Below are 20995 nucleotides of genomic sequence, written 5' to 3'. Positions count from 1 at the left end.
CTTCCCTGTGAGGGTGGTGAGGCACTGGCACAGAGTGCCCAGAGAAATGGTGAATGCTCCATCCCTGACAGTGTTCAAGGCCAGGTTGGACAGAGCCTTGGATGACATGGTCTAGTGTGAGGTGGCCCTGCCCGTGGCAGGGGGCTGGGACTCGATGATCTTAAGTCCTTTCCAACCCAAACCATTCTATAATTCTATCAATCATTCTATGATTCTGTGACCTGCTGGGCCTCATGCAGGAAGTGCACTTAGCCTAGGGCTTAGACAGAGCAGAGGGAAAAGACCTAATCTAGGAGCAGGGAGATGTGTAGCTCCACAATCGCTTACTGGACAGAGATACAACAGGAGGGACGACACTTCTTCCAGGAGAGGTACCATCCAGAAGGGCCCATTTATTCTTTCCTTAGCCTCCCCTTTTAAATAGCGCTCTCCCGTGACTTTCTTTCCTTACAGACTCTTTATCTTCCATTGAGCCAGGCTCTGGACAGGATGTGATCCCGGGCTCCCCTCTGCGAACCAGCATCAAGATCAAACGTGGAGGACCGCAGCAGCCGCAGGCCTACCAGATCCTCTCTTCACTGCTGGATGACAGTGAAGCCAAAAGGAGAAGCAATCGGATGAAGTAGGAGCATCTGTGTGTTCTTCGTGTCTGTTCACCAATTAAAGATACAGTATCCCAGTGCTTAATTGCAAAGTGCAAACGGAGTCAGTAGGAGGCTGCAGTGTTGGCAATGAGGTTTCCTTACCTGGCCAATACTATGCCCTCGTTGCAGGAAATGTCTTATCCTTAACAAATAGCTCAGAGAGGGTCTGATGAACATTTGTCTTGATTTTGCTGGTTTGCCTTTGGAACAGCAGATGGCAGGTATCCTTAGAAGCTGTCTACAGAAATGACACCTCCTGACTGTGTCTCTGCAGTTTAATCCTCCCTTTGTTTTCTCACTGCCCTTCAGAGTTACTCAGTTACAGAACTGCTTAACTGGCCGAGACAATCAATCCCATCTAGACTCAAAGTCAAGCCTTACCCTTGTCCATTGGTACAGTGAATGGCATCCACACTTTTATGTAGTGGTGTCATGCTTACTTTCAGGTGAAGATGCCACTTCCACAGACCATTAAAGCATGACCTGCAAGGATTTCTTTTAAGGAAAGAGCAATTAAAACTGTTACTTTGAAAGTTCAGGTAACTCTTTGGATTTTAGCATCAAAAACTTGGCTTTTCGTGTTGCTAATTGCATGTGAGCAGCGTTATTTCTATTTGTGGTTGGCTAAGCAAGGACTTTAGATGCAAATGTTCATGGCAGCAGAGACTTTCTAGCTATACTCAGTGGTATTAGATTGTTTCTGTGAAAACATAGAGCAGTTTGTATGAGGTACGACGGAATTGTGCAAGTTTTCCCATACCGTGTTCAGCTCGTGCATACATCCAGGGGTAATTAATGTAAGCAGCAGCAGCAGCTAGTCACAGAAGAGGATATTTTGCAATAGTTTCTTAATCCTGCATCAATAAGGAAAAACGTTTTCACACTGTTTCATTTTTCTCTTGTGAATAAACCCTCGCCGCTTGAATCTGGAGACGGTGTACTAGCAAACCACAGCCTAAGGAATCAGTCTTGTCAAGAGCTTACCTTGCACTGGGAGTTAAATACAAAATCAGTTTACTTTCTGCAATAACTTGTTATTTTGGGGGAATTCCCAGCTTCCAGGGTTAGGAAGTTGAACCTGCCCTTCAGTGATACATGAATCACTGCACCTGCTGTGCAAACCACATTGGACAAGTTGATGCCATTCATGTTGACAGTGAGTACAAAGGGTGAGACTAATCAATGGTACTGTTTTTTCACCCTTTTTTTTAACACACCCCATGCCTAAAACAGTTTCCAGATTCAGCCCAGGATGAAAATGAGCAAATTGAGTTTGTGATTTTATAGTGTAAGTCAGGTAAATGGGTCACATCCTATTTGGTTCCTAGTGCAAGATAGAGCTACCTGACAAAGGCAAACAGCACAGCACTGCTACAGTATTTCCCTCAAAAGCTGTTGCAAAGACCAGCAACTGTAGGGTCTGTGTGTTCAGCAACCCCTTGTACCCAGTTACCTCCCTAAGGCTAAACCAGCAGCATGGGGTACATTGCAAATGAAGCTTAAAATGAAGGAGCTCTGCCAGCCCATCATTAGCCACGCATTAAATTAACTTTCCATATACGTAGTAAACAGGGTGGACCTACAGAGAGCTCAGAACACCCAGCTCTTTCCTCCGAAGAGCTCAGAAGTCCTCAGAAAGGACCAGGTTCCATTGGGATGACTGAATTCACTGATGTGAAACTAGTGAAAAGATGTTTCCCCATTTACAGGCTGGTTTCAGTGCAGGGATTGAGAAGTACTTGATCACCTCTCTGTCCTGAGCACGTAGACACCACAGCAAACGGCCGGTGGCTTCCAGGGAAAACCCCTTGCACTTACCAGTAGGTGTTAGACAATCAGGCAAAATCCCAGTTCAGTCCAATGGTGGGCACTGGGTGGGTTGGTGGTGGCTGTAGTCGCCTGCCACATGGAGAGAGTGTCCTCATGGCAGCTCCAGGAACCAACCCTTAAAAAGGGAAACAGCAAAGTTCCATTGCACTGGTCCTGTCGCTCTGGGGTTGAATTTGGGGAACAGGGAGTACGGTGAGGCCATTTTCACTTCCCTGGCACTTTGGAGCCTTCAAGTTTGTCATCCTGAATTCAAAACTATTGCATTAGATTTATGAGGACTCTCCTCAAGTCATTCATATTAACCAGGATTTGGGATTTTAAATGATTTAAAGCAAATTACTGGCAAGATGAATGGAAACAGAATGGAAGTCGTTTGCAATGAATCCTGCCAAGTCAATTGTCAAGACTGGTTAGATTTGGGTTGCAACTGTCTTCATTACTGACTTTCCCACATTTCTGTATGAGCTATGTGGTTCTTTTTCTCCCCATGCTTTGATTTATTCAGCTACATCTCTCTGATGTGGTACTGTATCTTTAACTTGGGTGGCAGTAGGATTGTACCAACTGGACTCTCTTTTCTCAGCTGGGATTTCATTCCTCTCTACTTACATAAGGGTCAGACCATGCTGCTGTGCAGTCCCAGTTTAATTATGTTTTAAAGGTGAACACAGCCTCACACCCTGACATTGATGATATTTATCACTAGGCAAACCACTCCAAGTACATCTTCCATCTTAGGCAGGAACTGAGGTTCATTTTAGCCAGGGCATATAATGCATCTTGCCATGTCTGTAACTTAGAGAGTGGATTTATTTTGAATGCGTGCTCATTTAGAAATATACTTTAATGGAAATGTTTAGTGCTTTCTCTTACCCACTGTGCAATTCCATAGTGTGTGCATTTCCTTTTCTTTTCCTAAGACTTTGTTGAAATTCTTAATGTTTCTCTGAGCTCCAATGTGGATTTGACTTGGATTGGTTCTGGTTGTAGTAACACGTTTTCCTTGCCTTGAGCTAACCAGAAGCAGCAGCAGCAGCACATTGCACAACCACAAATCTTTGTAATTCATGCACCCTCGTGTTCACCAGCAATCTGGTACTCCTCGGAGGAGGAGAATGCTTCTCTCCAGAGTATCTAACTTGCACTTACCATAAGGAATTGATAACAACCCAGGGAAATAGGAGTAAATTAGAGAGAAGAGCCCTCGCCTGCTCCCACCAAACTCCACAGTAATTTTGCCATCAACTTTCAAAGAAGCAGGCCCTAAAAATCAATCAGGTCCAGTTCTCAAGCTAGCATGGGCTGGTGCTGTTCAGTGCAGCCAAGCAGAGGGCACATGAGCAGCTTGCTGAGGGCTCAGCTCTGGGCTGGGGGTTCACTCCCAGTCTCTTCATGGAACTATTTTAATGTAGGAACCTGACCACTGTGACAAAGGCTTCTAAAAGACAATCAATCAGCTTCTGGAATTACTGCCCAATACAATTTATTGGAAATCCATTCTCCTCCATGTTTACAGCTTGTCTAAGTCAAGATTACATTCCATTCCGGTGCTTGGTGGTCCAGGGGATTAAAGTACTCGCAGTGTCTGCAACTGCATTGGAACCAAGCAATTCAAAGGTGCTATAACTGGTCCCAAGGCACATTCCCATCCATCTGAGGCAATGTTAACTTTTTCACTAGTTATTTTACACAGTATTTTTTTATTTATATCAGTGTGTTTTGTACGTGTGCAAATGGTCCTGGCTCCCCTCATTGTAATAAGCTTCACAGCCATTTGGTCTTTCGTAGGGCAGCCATACGCAGTATCTTGCAATCATGTGCAGTTTCTTAACTTAGAGCAAGACTAGATCTCATCTGACATGATAAACTCCCTTATGGCAGGCTCTAATGTTTGTTGTAAACACAACCTGTTTGTTCCACCTCTTGCATGGTTACGTACCTGTTTTCATATCGCTATGTTATTGTTCAAAATAGCTATTTCTCTTTATTCGCTATGGGGTTTGTTACTGTATATGGAATGTTTTGTATTCAGCATTTTCTTACAGAGCAGAGTGGGGAAAGTATTCAAGAACCCACAAATACCAAAGACCTTTCATGTAATGCACTGAGAAATAAACATACTGTAAAGGAATATGATGTCAGGTGTCCGTATTTACAAAGCTCAGGGACAGAAAAGGCTTTCACCAGCTAAAGCCAAGTCTGGCAGTTCCCTTACCTATGATGGGATTTGACTGTTCTGCAGATACTGCCATGGCTGCCAGCTCGGAGGTTTGAGATTGGTCTCTGGGACACATTTAGGCACTACACTGCATTCCCAGCCACGCTATTGGAATACAGGCCCATATCTCTTCATGGTTCCCTAATTCCTCAAGCAGCCTGGATAAGCCTTTGAGCACTGTCAGCTTTGAGCACCTTGCTTTGCATTGCAGAGTGAGGCAGTACTGGGATACGGCAAACTCTTCCTGCAGGAAGTGTGCAGCTATACCTGCAGGAGTTTTATGTCAGTACAGAGCCAGGGATCGCAGCTTGCCCTCAGCTGAGCGAGGGCGCTCTGGGAACAAGCCACAGGCAATTCTGCACTGCTTAAGAGTACCTTAAAATCTGTTCTTTTCAGCTTGTCTCAGTGCCTCGGGTTTCCTTGCAGCTCAAGGAGGGCGCGTTGGCTGGTCTAGGACCACAGCAGCCACCCAGGTTCCCTTCCTGCAGTCCCCTGGTACCTCCTGAGTGTCTGCCTCCTCCAGGAGTGGCTGTGTGTGCCCACTTGTGCCTTCTCTGTGTTTGCCTCTGGGCTTACAGAGACCCCCAGAGTCGCCATCATCTCTTGTGACCATTCAAACTGTTATAAGAGGATGTGGTTGGGGACCTGTGTGGGGTTTAACCTTCCTATGGTGGGAACAGCTACCCATTTAGAATTAACTACCTGTTTGTTTGCAAAGGGAGGCTCTGCTCTGCCTCTGTTGGCTGCAGAGGAGGACCTGGGCTGTTTCTGTCAGAGATGTGACAGTTCTGGTTCCTGAACTTGTTTTTCACATCCTAGCAAAAGAGATACGTAAATCACAGCCAATTTTGTCTCCCTACTGATGAGATTACGTTGCAGATATGCAGATACCAATATTGTAGCAAAGGCTAAATCCTGTAAACACCGAGACCATCCACAAGGCCTCTGCTTCATACAGCTTTTTGCATCACTGATGAGGACATACTCAAGGTTACTTGATGCCAAACATTCCCATGCAGCACTTCTCTGGGTCTCTCCGGGTGTATTTATCTTGGTTTTTGTGTCCTAACTCCTCCACCTCTGGTACATTTGTCCTTGCAGAGAGCCCTCTGAGGGAAAGCAGTTCTGTTAATCACTATTGCACAGATGGGGGGTGCTGGATAAAAGGCAAAATTAATTTCTCGGGACATTTGTGGCTGTGCTGGCTCCAAATTAGCATCAGGCCCTTGTTGGTCTCTGGGCCATTATGGCCACTGATTGTAATCACAGCGAGGGGAAACGGGGCTTTTCCTAATGCTCAACACAGCGCAACAGAAATCAATGGCAGAGTTGAACAGATTGAACTTCTCACAGGAGCTGATTAAAAGAAAACCATATATTCATAAATGAAGCAGTTACTCTTTAACTACACTGCCTTAACTCTTCATTAGCCACATGCTCAGCAGCAACTTGCTATACAGCTTACCTTGGAAAGAAAGACAGACAAGCATTAACACTATAGTAAGAACAGCCCCAACAATGTTTTCTACATTCCCACAGCTGGAATTCCTTCCTCATGTTTCAGCCTGTTGTATGTGACCAGGGAAGGGCTACCAGGGGTAACCCCACCCCAACACAGCCTGACTGAGCAGCTGTAACGCACACTCAGCCTGGGGAAGGGGAAAGCAGGGATCCCAACACAATATCATCCTAAGCTTCCCAAGCAACACCGTGGCCAGAAAGGCAAGTACTGCACTGTGCACATTATGAAGGAAAGGTAACCAGGGATTATATTACCCTATGTATGTACCACTGCAACCTCTCTTAGGACAGTGTGTTCAAAACAGTGACAAGTTGGTTCAGAGGTGGATTGGAACTAGTTTGCTTGGCATCCAAGAGAGCCTGATGGCTGGTCAGGCCTGTGAGACTGCATGAGAGAGGCAGAAACAGCCCTGCCAGGAGGCAGACTGCCCCACCTCCCATCCCAATCTTAGGACAGGCTCAAGCACCCTTAGACAAAGCCGATGCCATCTTTTTCCTTTATCCAAATGACAAACACATTCTTTACAGCCTAGCAAGGAAAAGGTGTATCAGCCCCTGGCTGGCAGATAAAGCACAACAGTGTGCTGGTTTAATGATGATGATAATTAACCACTGTAACAACTTGCCAAAGGCTTCAGTACAGCTTTTACACCTAGACAGTTTTCAAATGAAGGGAGCACTTTCTCATCCTAAATAGATGAGAGCGAGTGTGTGTGTGTGTATAAATATATTCTGACTCAAAGAATTCATTCAGAAGAGCCAGACTAGATAATGAAACTGGTAGAGCCGTGAGAATACAGTTACAAATGACCCTTCCTTAACTTCCCCTGCCTGTATCATGCACAATACACTCAGTGCTGATGAGAGCTGCTGCTGATCACCAGCTAAATTCATGGGAACCAGATCATTGTAGCATCACACTAAAACATTTCTGCCCTAAGCACAGCTCTGGGACACCCCGTCTGTGTGCAGCACCCAGAGAGATGCAGGCTGCTGTGACAGCTGACAACCCAGCTGTGGGAAAGGGCTTTCCAGGATGGAAAACTTCTGGCATCAAACTTCTGGCCTGGGCCGGAGGTGCCCTGCTGCTGCTGGGCTAGAAGGGAAAGGCTGAGTCAGAGAACCCAGACCTGGCCAGTACACAGCACTGGTATGGTTGTGGCAGTGCTTGTGTGACTGTGCCAATGAAAACCTGATTTATATGTGACTGGATGGAGTTAATGTTCAGCCAGTAACGTTACGTGACAGCTAAACTTCAGACTTAGCTCAGAAAACAGACTGGCTGAGAGATTAACGGTGCACAATAAGATCCTGGCAGCAACCTTCTCTCTATTCCTCAACCACAAAACCACCTTCAGAAATGGACAGAGTCTACCTGGTGACAGGAGGATGTGGTTTTATTGGGGAGAAGATTGTAGAGCTCCTGTCTCGACAAGACTACATCAAAGGAGTCAGAGCTTTTGATTCAGTAGCAAGAGAAGAAGTAGAAAAATTCACCACAGGTAAGGAAAGGGCATCAGCTTCTATTAAGCAGCCATAATCCTCACTTTTCAGAGCAGCTGGTATTATGGTGGGGATGCCAAGGTTACAGGCATGGGGTAGGAACCTGGATTAAACAGCCTGGATGAAGAATAACTTTCAGCTCAGAGAAGGTTTTTTAGCATAGGACTAAATCAAAGCAGAAAGATCCACAGTGTGTAACCCTAAGAGATAGATCACTAGGAGGATCCAAGTACCACTTACCAGTTGTAAGGAGCAATGTGCACACCAAGTACCTGACATGGGAACTTCGCTACCCGCTTACTTCTGCTCAACCAGTCTAACAGCAAAGGGACAAACCCCCATGTTCTGAACTGCTCCAACCAGCTTCCAACTCTGAGAAAAACAACCAACAAAGCCCTGCCAATAACAGAATCAAGGTCAGCATCTGCTGCAGATACGGTGAAATACACTACTGAAACAACTGGGAGAAACCTATAGCAGCCTGACTGCTCTGTGCATAGAAAAGGAAGAGCCTCAGTAAACATGCTCAGAAATACTGAATTAATCCATTTGATCATATTCTGAGAGCTGCCTTCAGCCAGGCTTGGTTCAGTGATATATGCTGGGGGAAAACAACCTGGGTTACGGGATTAGAGAATCCCCATGCAAAACAAGCCAATGCTGCTCATGGTGCTCTGCACCGTCCATGGTGGGCTTTCTCCCCGCCCACCCCTGGCTACTCAGACTTCAGCCTGCTTCCAAGGAGAGAGCAAAACTGATGGGGGAGATCCAATCTTTCAGGAGGTACCAATAGAGAAGGAGATACGCTTAAAGCAAGTTAAAGACTCCCAGGGAAATATCACTAATCAGAAGCCCTCCCAGAAGCCTTAAGAGCACCCATAACTGAAGGATAAATGTTTACCCCTTCAGGAGGTGCTAGAACCCACACTCCAAGAGAGCTCTGTGGCCTAACATCACAGCAGATCCCAGAAAAATGAGGGAGAAGCAGCCCTGAGGGGCTGTCCAAACCTCCATCCACCACAACATTCCCAACAGATGTTTCTCTGTCCTGGCCCTAGGCTGATTTTGGCACCATCAGTCCGTTACCGGTGGTACAGTCTAACCTGCAACTTAAGTCCTTGATTCCTCATCTTAACCTTACAGGTAGGATAGGTTAATGCTGTCATTTATTACAACAATTTTCATGGTTTGAAAACCAGCTCCTTCTGCTCCGTACAACTGTCTCCTGTAGGCTAAGCCAGCTCTCGCGTTCTGTTTCCTCCTCCCCAGCTCACACTCTGTGGGTCTCTGAGCACTGGTATTGCTCTCTTCGGGAAGAGGACACTCAGGCTAGGGCAGAGAGGCCGGCTGCAGCCCTTCCACCACTCAGAAGAGCTGATGGATTCATTTTGTCTGTCTGCAAACTCTTCTATTCATACCTGTCAGTACAATTACACCTCTTTCACAGCTGCAAGACCCTGACACCAGGCAATAGCTCCTGAGCTGCCCTGCTCCAATTTAATTCCTTCATAAGGCCCACTGCCTTTTCCCTACTAACCCCAACCACCTTCTTTGTCCCTATCAAATTTCACCTTTTCTGTTCCAGGCTCTGTGGGTTACATCCAGCTCTCACTCTAATCCCCCGGTGTACCTCGAGTCCCTCCCAGCCTCATGTTATCAGCTGGTTTAATGAACAAATCTGCCAGTTTCTTGATGAAAACAATAAAAGAAGACTCCAATAGAGCAATAAGCCCTGGAGAGCCCGAGGGCAGCCACCTACCACAGCTGGCAATTCCCTGGGAGCTGTACTTCAGCCGGCCTTGCGCTCACCCTAATGTGGCTGGCTGAGACCATGTTTTACTGACTCGCTCATGAGAGTGACACAGAGCTTCCAAAGCCCTTCTAAAATCAAGAGAGATGACATCGACCTGTTCCGTGATATCCATACAGCCTGTTAACTTGTCATAAGAACAAAGGAGATTTATCTGACTTGATTTGTTCTTGACAACTCCTTGTCAGCTGCTTCTGTTCTCCACAGCATCCCCCAGGTGTTCACACACATTCAAATGTGTGTTCCTGAACTTCCTGGGGTTGAAATGAAGCTGTTCTGTAATTTCCTGGCTCTTTACCTCCTTTCTAAGCACTGCTGTTTCATTTGCTCTATTCCATTCTTCCAGTGCCTCCAAAAGTTCTCCAAAGTAGCTGATAAGGCAGTAAAGCTGCAGTTACATCCTCCACCTCTTCAGCAGCCCTGCATAAAGCTCATCAGGCCTTATCAATGTGAAAATGGCTCATGGTTGCCTGCATCCTCCCTGGTTTTGCCTAAGCTCCTCGTCATTCCCTTGCTGGTCTTAACTGCACCAGCTGCATTAAGACAGAGATGCAAAGAGCTATTTAAGACTTCAGCCTGAATGTTACAAGCTTCCTTTCAGCACTAAATAGAAGCAAAACCCCTCTCCCATGAGGCTGCTGCCATCCTGCTCCACCTTTCAGTGCTGGCAGAGACCTTCAACAGGAGCATCCTCATCTGCTTCCCTGAGCTGCTCATGTATGATCCTTCAGGAGTCACTGTGCTGATCCCTGGCTGCATGGGGCTCTCCAGGAAGCTGCCAGCCCAGGGCAGAGATGTCTCCTTCCTAAGGCAATCATGTGGCTGCTACTGCTCTCTAGCTTATTGCAAAATCCCCAGGGAGCACAGCTTCCTAACCCCAGCCTCTTGCTGGCCTAGTCCCAATTGCAGAAAAGGAAAAAGGGAAAAATCCTACTTAAATATTGCAACACTGGCTCAAAGCAAGAAAATCAGCAGCAGATGCCAACAGTAGCCATGTATGCAACAGCTATTTTGAGGTAGGAGGAGGGAAAGAAGGAGATGGGGAAACCCTTCGGAATGTCTCAAAAGGAAGAATTTTTTATGAAACTTTTTAACCTGTTACATTATTTTCCCTTCCCATCTATAGCATTTACCCTTAAATCAAGCTGTGTGCAATGTCCCTTTAACTTGCCCGGTGTTACTCCCAGCAAGCTCTAAAACTGTGCCTCAAGGAAACTGCCCAGCACATCTCCCATTCACATACACTGCAGCAAGTCCCATAACCAACTGCAGCTCTGGGCCAACAGCCTCAGCTTGCCCTGCAGAGATGATTTCCAAGACGGATCCTGTGCAAGAAGGTGAGGATGCTGGTTTGTACTTTCCCCCCTTGCATCTATGGTTATGTTCTTTTCCTCCAGCTACCACTCATGTGACAGTGATGAAAGGAGACATTTGAGGGTACAATCTGCTCCTTGCTGCCATGCGGGCAGCTCACGTGGTTATTCACACAGTGGCTGTTGTGGACTACAGAAACACTGTGCCCTTTTGGGAAATGAGAGCTGTCAGCGTTGGGGGTAAGCTCTTTAAAACAAGCAATTAAATACAGCCTTCAATTCACACACCTTGGTGGAGTCAGACAAGAGGCTATGACAAACGTAGCTGCACTGATTTAGTGCTCCTTTGTCCCCTGAATTTCACACACACACTGGTCTGCTATGGGGTCAGGAAGGTGCCCAGGACCGTTCATTTCTAGTGGGGAAGTTTCTGCTTTTGCCCCCCTGTCCTTGCTCATGGCAGGATGTGCCGTTCCTCTCCAGTGCTAAACCTTCATCTTAGAAAATCAAATCTGTACCCAGTTATTACACAGTTATTCTGGTCAAAGCTATAACTAATAGTACCGAGGTGACTCAGGACACGTCTATAGTGGTAAGAAACTGTTCAGTATGAGACAAGGACAACAATTAGAAGTTAACGCCTGTTCTAAACAGCTCATAGCTTTCCCCAGGAGAAAAGCCCTACAACGTACACCAGCACAAGGCTCCACCAGTTGAACTGCATCCACTATGAGGGAGGGATGTTATTTTAACTGTAGTCAGAGCTCACAACTATTATGTATCCACAAGCCACGCATAACCAAGAGCTCACAGAATTTTCTCTCTACCACCAAGCACTGACTTCATGTTAGGTGCAAGGTCTGCTTAAAGAAAATTTGTTCATAAATCTAGGAAATAAGCACAGGCTATAAAACTAATGAAATCCCCATTACAGCAGCAATTCCAATGGCACCTCAGGCTGTTAGCTACTAAAACAGTTGTTAACTGCAAGGAAGGATTTTTGTATTTTTATGTGTGTGTGTATATATATCTCAAACTCAGTTACTGCTTAGGGCTTCTCCTATTTGCTGATACATTCAAGGGCAACATTTAAATCCCATTCTTCTTTTCATTGATGTAGTTCTTTTCAAAACCAGATGCTTTTAAGAGCCTGTACTGTGCATGTGTACTGAGAATATTCAGAGCCTGAGGGTTCCTGCTGCCTTTTAATGTCTTTGTGAGATCTTCCCCTTCATTGTCTGCTTGCTATGAGCAAGGTACTTCAGTGGAGTGAGGTTTTTACAGATAGCAGTAACCGTTGGGCAACTCCCCTATTCAGCAAACCAAACCTCTTGCAGATGCTTGCGACATTCCCAGAAAACCACACACCCAAAGTTTATTCCTGTGTGACTGAGTGCCTCTGAGGAGCACAGTTTGAGGTGTCTTAACAGGAGACTTATTGTCAGGCAAACTCTTCTGCAGTTCTGCCTGCCCTTGGATGGCTTCATGTAGACCTCCCTAAAATGCTCTGCTCAGTCTAGAGAGGGATCAGGCTAAAGGTTTCTGTTCAAATCCTAGCAGGTAAAAGAATACAAATGAATTGTGTTTGATAGCTGCTGTAGGCTTCATGGAAAACAAATAGGGTCAGGACAGGTCAACTGCGTAATCCTCTAGTGTGCAACTCAGGCCACAGAAATTCACCCAATTACTGCCTTAAGCCCAACAATTTGTGGCTAAATTGGACTCTGCCTTTTCAAAAGGCTCCTTGCCTAGAATGCAACTAATGGGCTATCTATCATGTCTTTCAGCAAGCCCTAACAATGCTGAAGAGCATTAGTGTGGCTATGGTTAATCAGCATTTCTGGCCAAAATTTATATCTTCTGCTTTGATTCCCTCTCTTTCAACCACTGGTTGCTGAATCCTGTTACAGACTTGTTGACTAGATTCAAGAGTCCTCTTCTACGAGAGTTATTTTTTTCCATCTAGTCACTTAAAGACTTTTTAATCTGCTTTTTGTTAAGCTGAATGGATTTTAACTTGGCTCCTTTTTACTAGCAACTATTAAGTCAAAGTTAAGTCAGTTGTCAACAGGCAGACATTAAGCCACATTATAGCTACAGATGTAACTGCAGCTCTCATGTTATAAACCATCCATTCCTATGCAAATATGCCTAAGGAGCTGCAGCCTTAACCTGTAGCTTTACATCTATTCAGCCATAAAAAAGATAGATCTGTTCCAAGTCAGAATCCCAAACCTGGAAATCTCTTTTGATTTGCACAACAGGAATGAAGGCAAGATCGATAATGTTTGTCCTTCCTGACCCCAGGTACTGAAAATGTGTTAAGGGCCTGCTGTGTCCTGAACATCCCATATGTTGTCTATACGAGCTCCATTGCTGCAGTGGGACCCAATACATCCTGTGAGCTCAGGCAACGGTCAGCAAATCTCCACTGTGGATTTCTGGTGAAACAGCAGTGAAACTGCAACCAGGTAGAAATTTCTGCCATGGCTGCAAAGGAGAAAATACACATTCCCCTTCCTGTCTACTCTTCTCTTGCTTGGAAATCCTTCTTTGCTGCTCTTCACTTTCAGAAGCCACAGCTCTTCCCAACATAAACTTGAGCATTTGGTTGAGAGATGTAGGACCTAACTGCACCTCCAGGCTGTCCCCTGTATGCACAGCCCTGCTCCCCTAAGCCAGAAAATCAGTTTCAATAAAGGTCTGAGATGCTTGAAGTTTGGGATATGGTCAAGTTGTATCCCACTATGTGGGCAGAGTTTTGCTCTCTCCTCACCCTGAGTCAATCCAAAGAGCACTCTCCCTCCTCTTTTCAGCTCCATAGTGAATTGTTAGCCAGCCTGTACCTAGCTTCTGTTATCAGATGTGTTCAAACGTGTAGAGACTTTTAGCACTATCTCAGAAGGAAGTTACTTGGCCACACAGTCTTAGGGGACAGATGCATTTGGTGGGAAGTTGCCCTTCAGTATTCACACACTCTTCTGTGACCTGGATCTGACCTATAAATTGCACCTTTCTATCCCTCAAAATCCTTCTTCATGGCAGTTTGCTTACAAAGGGCTAATTCCTGGACTTACACTCTTGGGCATGATGCTCAACCCACCTCTTCTGTACGTGGCTCTTAGGAGACTGACCCTCAGCCCCAGAAGCAGCAGTTTGAGGAAAACTCCCTCAGCAAAGGATTTGGAGCAATACAGAGACAGTGGTAAAAATCTGGATTTGGAGGAGTTTTTGCTTATAGATCTTTGATACCTGAGATAGAAGTGACCTTCACATTCAGCTGACACTCTTGCTCAGAACTTGATGTCTGAATACCTCTTGCATTCATGGGGCAAGACACAGCTGGCTTCAGTCATTTGGCTCTAGGAATCTGTGCCCAGCTAAAAAGTCTGCTTAAGACACAACTTAAAATGCCCCAGAAGCCTAATTTTCATACTTGCAAGTAAGTTAAGGCATAGCCTAGTTGCTCTGAAAAGGGTTTAAGCACCTAAAGCTGTAGAACAAATGTCTGGTTTATGAAAAGTCATGAGAACAACCAACATCAACCCACTTGGATCATAAGCACTGGAGGCTGCGTGTCACTGAAAAGTTGTGGAATTTGGTCATTAACATACTTAAATCATTTCTAAAGATGAAATGAAGTATTAACAAGGGCACATACTTGTTAGTATTTCAGTCCTGTAACTTAAAAGATGCATGTGAATAGATGGCTTAAAAAAATCTATCCCAAATCTTGCCTAAGAAGCCAGTCCTTTGGCTTGGAAGGATGGCATCAACAGGTACAAGCAAAAAGCCAATTAGTCTGATGCTCACAGAGCTACACATGCACATCACCTGCCCTCCAACTCCCAGTGCTTTCCCATCATAAATGCAAATAAAACCAGCACCTAGCACCTTTAACTCATCTTGCGGAACTCACTTGGGCTCTCCCATGATGCTGAAAAAAGCCTGAGAGAGTGATCTTTGTTCTCCAGTGATTCTGATTTTAAACTAAGGGAATTATATACTGCAAAATGAGAGAAGGCTCAGCCCCCCAGTCAAAAATTCCACCCCCTGTCTCAGTAGGGAGCCCAGGGATGGCTGGAAGGCAACATAATATGGCTGTGTGTTCCAGACTGAAAGCACAGGTGATGCAGCATTCCCCTTCCTCCTCATCTCACCTCCCCCATCCCCACCCAATCTGCTCTGCTCTTCCCCTCCCGGTCCACAATCCTGCCTGCCTGCCTATTTCTTTTTCTCTATCCCCTTTCTCCATCATTCCTCATATAATTTAGTTAACTCACTTTTATGTGTTTGGGAACGGACCCAGACAAAGCATGATTAGTCTCTGGACAGGGTGATGGGTGCAGGGATAATGCTCACACCTCAGCATCCGACAATAATAGAAAATGCCTCTGTCAGTCTCAATCCCTCCGAGACAGCCACTGCTGAGATACCTTCTGACAATGCTGCTCCAGTCTTATTAGTGTTCGCTTATCTGTGATCGTTTTGAAAAGCAAAAGCATTATGCTGAGCTCTTTGTTACTACCCAGCTTCACAAGGGGTGGGGGAAGGCAAACAGGAGCAGTGCTCTGCAGCCCAGGAGCAGCAGGCAGGTTTAGCCCTTTGTGAAGCTGCTTTTCAAAAGCTTTGCAAGGCAAGAAAAAGAAAGCAATTAAACCCAGAACTTCCAGATAACCCCTGATTGTCTTGAGCCTCTCCTGGGCTTGCACCAAACCAGGCACAATCCATCTTTTGTCTTGCTTGGTTTCTGGTTTGTCTCTTGCTCATCACCGTAAACACAGGGAAGGGGAGGAGGGTTTTGTGCTAAAAGCCCCAAGGTGAGGAGGCTGCATGCTGATGCTCCTCATGTATTTCCGTTGCTGTAGCACAGGAAGGCCCTGCTCTCAGCTGGGGTATCTGAGACACAACCAGACTGCCAAACAGGCAGGAGAGGGGCAGCAGCATTATCCACATTTTACACACGGAGCATAGAAAAGGGTAAGCAAGTTGGCCAAGGTCAGCTGGGAAGCCTGAGTCAGAGCCTGCTCCCCCGAGGCCCAGTGTTTGACAGAAAGACCTCTGCTGCAGATCTGCTGCCTTAGAGGCCACTTAACCCTCCCAAGAGGGAGCCTCGTCTGCAAAAGGAGCTTAATAAAGCATCGTTGCTTTGTGTGGGGGTACCCCATGGTGGGCATAGTCTGGGTTTGCCTAGGGTGAAATTCCCTAGGAGAGCAAAATAGAGAGGAAATGAGACAGTCTCCTGCAGCACACAGAGGGAGGAAGGGAGAGCCCCCCCATGCTAGTCATGGCAGCAGGGGAGCAAAGGACCACATGGTATTATTAATCAATGGTCCTTCTCAATGCTTCAAACAAGGTTTCTTCACTCTAGGGCTCCTCCAGAGCCCACCGAATCTGCTTAATCAAGTCCTGAGATGGACTAATGTTGATCTACAACCACTGGGACAGAACACCAGCACCATGGAGGGGAATACAGCTGCTTTCTGTTTCTCCTTGGAACTATTTCAGGGCCTGTGAGGCCAAGTTCCATGTTAGATTCCATGGGCAGGGGTCTCAAGATGAAGTAAATGAGTCTTCCTCCTGTGGGTAGGGGTCTTCAAGATGAAGTGAGTGAGTCTTCCTCTTCTTGAACTTTTCACCTTTTAGTCTTCACATATGGCCTTAGGGTTTGGTCGGTGTCCCAGCCATAAACCATCTGCTTCTCCCCCTTCAGGCATCTGCTTTTCCTTATCAATAGCTGCTTATCAGTAGAATCAGGCGTCTGCTTTTCTGTGTCAACAGAACCAGGTGTCTGCTTTTCCTTATCAATAGTTAGTGCCTTTATTCTGCTTAGTAGGCATAACAGGTACAGACAATACTTTTGTTTAAGCAAGTGAATTCCTCTAACCCCCTTGTACAACCCCCTTGTACATTGGTTAACCCTGTATCAAGTCCACTTCTTTGCTCTTCCTCTCAGATGTAATTTGCTAGGGGAGATGAAGGATTAATCCCAGCACAAACCCACTGATTGCATGTCTTCCTCTGAAATAGATCACCAGCAGCTCTGTCACATCACCAGCAAATGTCTTCATACTCTAATCAACTCTGAGAGAATTAAGCAGCAGCTTCTCCTTTTAGTTTATGGCTCATGAGAAGCTTTCTTCTACCTCTAATGAAAAAATGAAGTAGGATTGCTCTCATTTTCCTGCCCTCTTTCCACCTTGCTCAGCCACTTGTGAGCTGCTTAAAAAGGTACCTCCACTGCCTTCTAACTTGCCTGCCAGAACGTTACTTGCTTCAATCACACTATTAGAGACACAGACAAATCCAGCTCTCAGAAATCAAACCACTTCCCTCATACAAACCTGCCTATGAACACCCAGAACCAACTGGTATTTCTGAAAGCTTTATTTCCCAGCTGCAGCAAGGATCTCAGCTTCATGTAACTCACAGCCAGTGGTTAAGTCCCTGGAGAGCAGAGATTGCAGAATAAATCACTCTGTGACAACTGCCTCCAAGTCCTCTGCTCTACTCCACGGTCACTCACCATGTCTCACAATCTATTTCAGAGGGAATGAGGACACCAAATACAGTGGGGAAGTGGAGCTGTCTTTTGGGAAGACAAAAGCCACAGCAGAAAAACTTGTATTTGAAGGCAATGGAAAAAAGCTACAAGAGGCAATGGTAGCACCCCTGGTATTACAGCACAGGATGGATGGAAGGAGAAGATGGGTAGAAAGACCCCACAACTCACATCTGTGTGTATTGAACCACTGCCTTGACTCGATGCATAAACCACACTGCCCTAAGCTTACCAAAGCCTGGTATTCCATATCATCAGGGAATCTCATAAGGTGCACTTTTAAGCCTGTGCTTGAACTCCAGCAGGAGTGGGACCTCAGAAAGAGCTGTGTTAATTACAGCCTAAGACACCAGGTTCACTTAAAATCACAGAACCTAGCTCATACTGCACACAGGGGTTACTTTCAGACATGCCTGCATGATTTCAGAATCAAAAATACTAGTGTATCAAGAGTAAGCCACCTAAGCTAGCTGGCTAGGCTTCAGGCTCCCATTCAGTCAGCAAACAGATGAGTTCCTCTGGAGGGTGAAGCAGAATGTAAAAATGAGACTTGTGTCCTAAATCACTGCCTGGAGCATCTCTCTTTCCCTGTTACAGTAGAGGGCAGCCAGCTTAGCTGCCTTCCTCTGATACCTGATTTTGCTTGTTGCAAATACTCCTTTTGTACATCACAACTGCAGAAGAGTTAACACCACTAACACCCTTCATCCAACATCTCCCAGTGAGCACCACATGGGTGCAGGTGTGCTATGAAAGAAGATATTAAAAGATATCAAACTGGGCACCTCCTTGCATTTTTTAGGGACACAAATCAGGCCCTAAGTGTCCAGAGCACCTCAGCAAATGTGGGCTCCTCTAGCCTGATATTCCCAGCTTTTGGTTTTACCTGGCAAACCCAGTAGCACTGTGGAAGATTTCATCTCTGAATCCGTAAGTCACTAACATCCCTCCCTGATTTACAGCTGAGCAATGGTGGTAAACTCACAACCTGCATCATCCCTGCAAACACCATGTATGGGAAGAAAGCAACGCTTCTTCAAGAGCTGTATTTGCTCAGCAAAGCCAGGAACAGTGTCTTGAACCACCTGGAGCCTGAAAACACAGAGCAGAATTACACATATGTGGGTGAGTGATGGATCTCTTTGCACAGGGTGCTACCAGCCTGGCTTAGTCACGGGGGATTTTACACCTCAGCTTAACCCTAATCTTCCAAGACAGAGAGATGAGTATGGTGAATGAGCACAGGGGATTTTTATAACCTGAAATCTTAGCCTGGCTCAATGAATTTTGAAAACACTTGTTTAGATCCTACTGGTTTTCCTGGGGACGGTTTTCTATTTGTTTCTTCTCCTCAATATAGGGAAAATGTTTAGAAAATTAAAAAAGAACAAAGTCAGTGGAAGAAAGGATAGAGATTCAATGTTTCATTTTGTAGGGAACCACTTCATGGGGCAAAGAGACAGAAATTCAGGCAATACTTCTAAAATGGTTTTGGTTTGAAAAGACACTTCATTTCTACTTCACTGGAAGAAATTGAACTAACACTGCTTGTAAAGTTCCTTGCAAAAGCCACTCTATAGAATTGATTTTAGAAAGCACGAGAAACTAAGCAAAACCTATAGAAAGAATCCATTGTGCTGAACACACTTCAGGGGTGTATAACTCACCATTAAATTGTGCAGAGTTTCAGTTACTCCTGTGTAACACGTAAGTGTAACTTATATGGCTTTTTCCAAAAGCACAGAAAAAAGGAGTTTGAAAATGCTGTTAGAGAAGAATCAGGCCTAGATAAATCAAGTGACTGCTTCAAAGGCTCACAGCAGAGCCAGGAATAAAACCCTCGAGCACTGCCTCCCATTCATCCTGCTCTCACTACAAAACACTGCCCTTTCGCTTCACATGAACCACTATCACAAGGCACATTAATTGTCCAGCTCAAAGGGGAGACCCAAAGGTTTAAGGGATCTTGGAGGTCCGGATTAACTACTCAGTCTCTCCACAGTAGAGCTGAGTAACACCATGAGTGCTTTCCCTACTTCACAGCACTGAATCCAGCAGATCCAATGTACTCATTCTACAGTAAACAGGAAAATTAGCTCCTCCTGAATACCTGTTTCTCTCCACCTCTTATTTCTCCAGGGAACGTGGCACGGATGCATGTTCTTGCCGCAAGCAACTTGCGGCTGAAACCAGACTTACTCGCAGGACAAGTGTATTATGCCTATGCTGACACTCCAACAAAAAAAAGTCTTCTGATCAGACATCTGTTGTCCTCCATGGATCCCTCAGTGAGACTAGGCTGCCACATTCCTGACTGGAAGACATGGTTAATGACACAAGTGCACAGGATAATCAAGGTCATCCTGTACCCTTTCTGGAAGCCACAGCCTTTCCTGACCTTGCCTTTACTGAACATGATAGTCACCACCTTCTCCTGTGAGACAGACAAAGCCTCCAGGCATCTTAAGTACAAACCCCTCTTCACCTGGGAAGAGAGGAAGCACAGAACAGCACAGCAGTTGAAAGCAGCTGCAAGGAACCTGGAACCCCCCCAGCTTCATGAAAAGAACAACTAAACAGCATGTCTGGGGTAAGGAGAGAGCTTATCACACCAGCAAGTTTCATCTGAACTGCTCAACATGCATTCATCTTTGGCAGGAATTTTGCAAACACTGAAAATCCTGGTACAGAGACAGAGAAGGAGCAACTCTCAGGCTGCAAGTATGTACCCTTGTCATGGCAACAACTCAGCCGTTTTAAGTGTCTTATAAAACACTGTGTGCATTTGAAGGCATCCTCTTGCAGCTACGTGCACACAGGCAAACGGCTGGCTGGCCTCACCCCTTCTCATGGTGACACTGCTGCATGGAGATCACTTATGGGAATGCGAGATGGATTCAGCTGGGAGATGGTGCTCAGCAAACACACTTAACCAGTTTCATTCCACAGCCTCCATCTCTTTCCATACTCAGCAAATGGATCTCTCCATTGCCATGGCTCATACACATAATGGGTATTCAGTGATAATTTTAGGGAAAACAAGGAAAGCCCAGCAAGTTCTTGCTGTTTTAGGGTTTCATATAATGAATAAAGAATTCCCCTTTTCAAGATGATTCTTGTTATTCTTAACACATGGAATATTATATTTGTTTTGAAACATCCCTATAGAAAGAAGCCTCCAATGTCTTGTGCTAACCATGTCTCTGCTCACTTTCTAATTGTATGGATGGATAACTGATAACAAGCTTAGAGGGGGGATTCACATAGTTTGTAATTCAAAGTCTCTCACCTCACAACTCCAGCAGCAAAGCAAAACAGATGAAAGCCCATATTCAGCTGCCTCACTGGCAGACAGCAACTTCAAGCGAAGGCCTTAGGGGCTGCATTTATGCTAAATAACATCTGAACTTCAGCACGAAGAGGTCATTTCAACTCATTCCATGGCACTGAAGCTACGCAGGCTGTCTGCGAGCAGTATTTCACAGATGAGATCTTCTTAACACAGATGGGGCAAGCACTTCCAGAAGATTCTCAACAAAACCTGCTTTTTGCATCAGTTTATCAGCTTCTCTTTTTAAGACACATGGAGGCACT

General features: G+C 45.5%; 2 protein-coding genes across 10 annotated transcripts in view; both read left to right on the top strand.

The window, feature by feature from the left end:
- Window positions 1-1569, top strand: part of COL26A1 (collagen type XXVI alpha 1 chain) — a 171773-nt gene extending 170204 nt beyond the window's left edge. For 7 of the 9 annotated variants that reach the window (XM_062614937.1, XM_062614936.1, XM_062614935.1 and 4 more), the window contains one exon: window positions 454-1569. In XM_062614937.1, the coding sequence (XP_062470921.1) occupies window positions 454-626 (173 nt within the window). In that variant the 3' untranslated portion in view covers window positions 627-1569. The remainder of the gene's footprint in view (window positions 1-453) is intronic. The other 2 variants (XM_062614929.1, XM_062614931.1) reach the window with 2 other exon arrangements.
- Window positions 1570-7422: 5853 nt separating this feature from the next.
- LOC134161764 (3 beta-hydroxysteroid dehydrogenase type 7-like) lies at window positions 7423-20514 on the top strand. The gene is given in 6 exon segments (XM_062614920.1): window positions 7423-7715; window positions 10924-11079; window positions 13147-13255; window positions 17388-17502; window positions 18364-18526; window positions 19541-20514. Coding segments are annotated over 6 exon segments (1122 nt in total). The 5' UTR covers window positions 7423-7573; the 3' UTR covers window positions 19978-20514.
- Window positions 20515-20995: the final 481 nt, after the last annotated feature.

Source organism: Pezoporus occidentalis, unplaced genomic scaffold (genome assembly GCF_034315485.1).
Source record: "Pezoporus occidentalis ecotype Australia unplaced genomic scaffold, CSIRO_AGI_Poc_V1 ctg179, whole genome shotgun sequence".
NCBI lineage: Eukaryota > Metazoa > Chordata > Aves > Psittaciformes > Psittacidae > Pezoporus > Pezoporus occidentalis.
The sequence above is the reverse complement of the archived record's forward strand: the minus strand, read 5'-3'. Positions and strand labels throughout refer to the sequence as shown.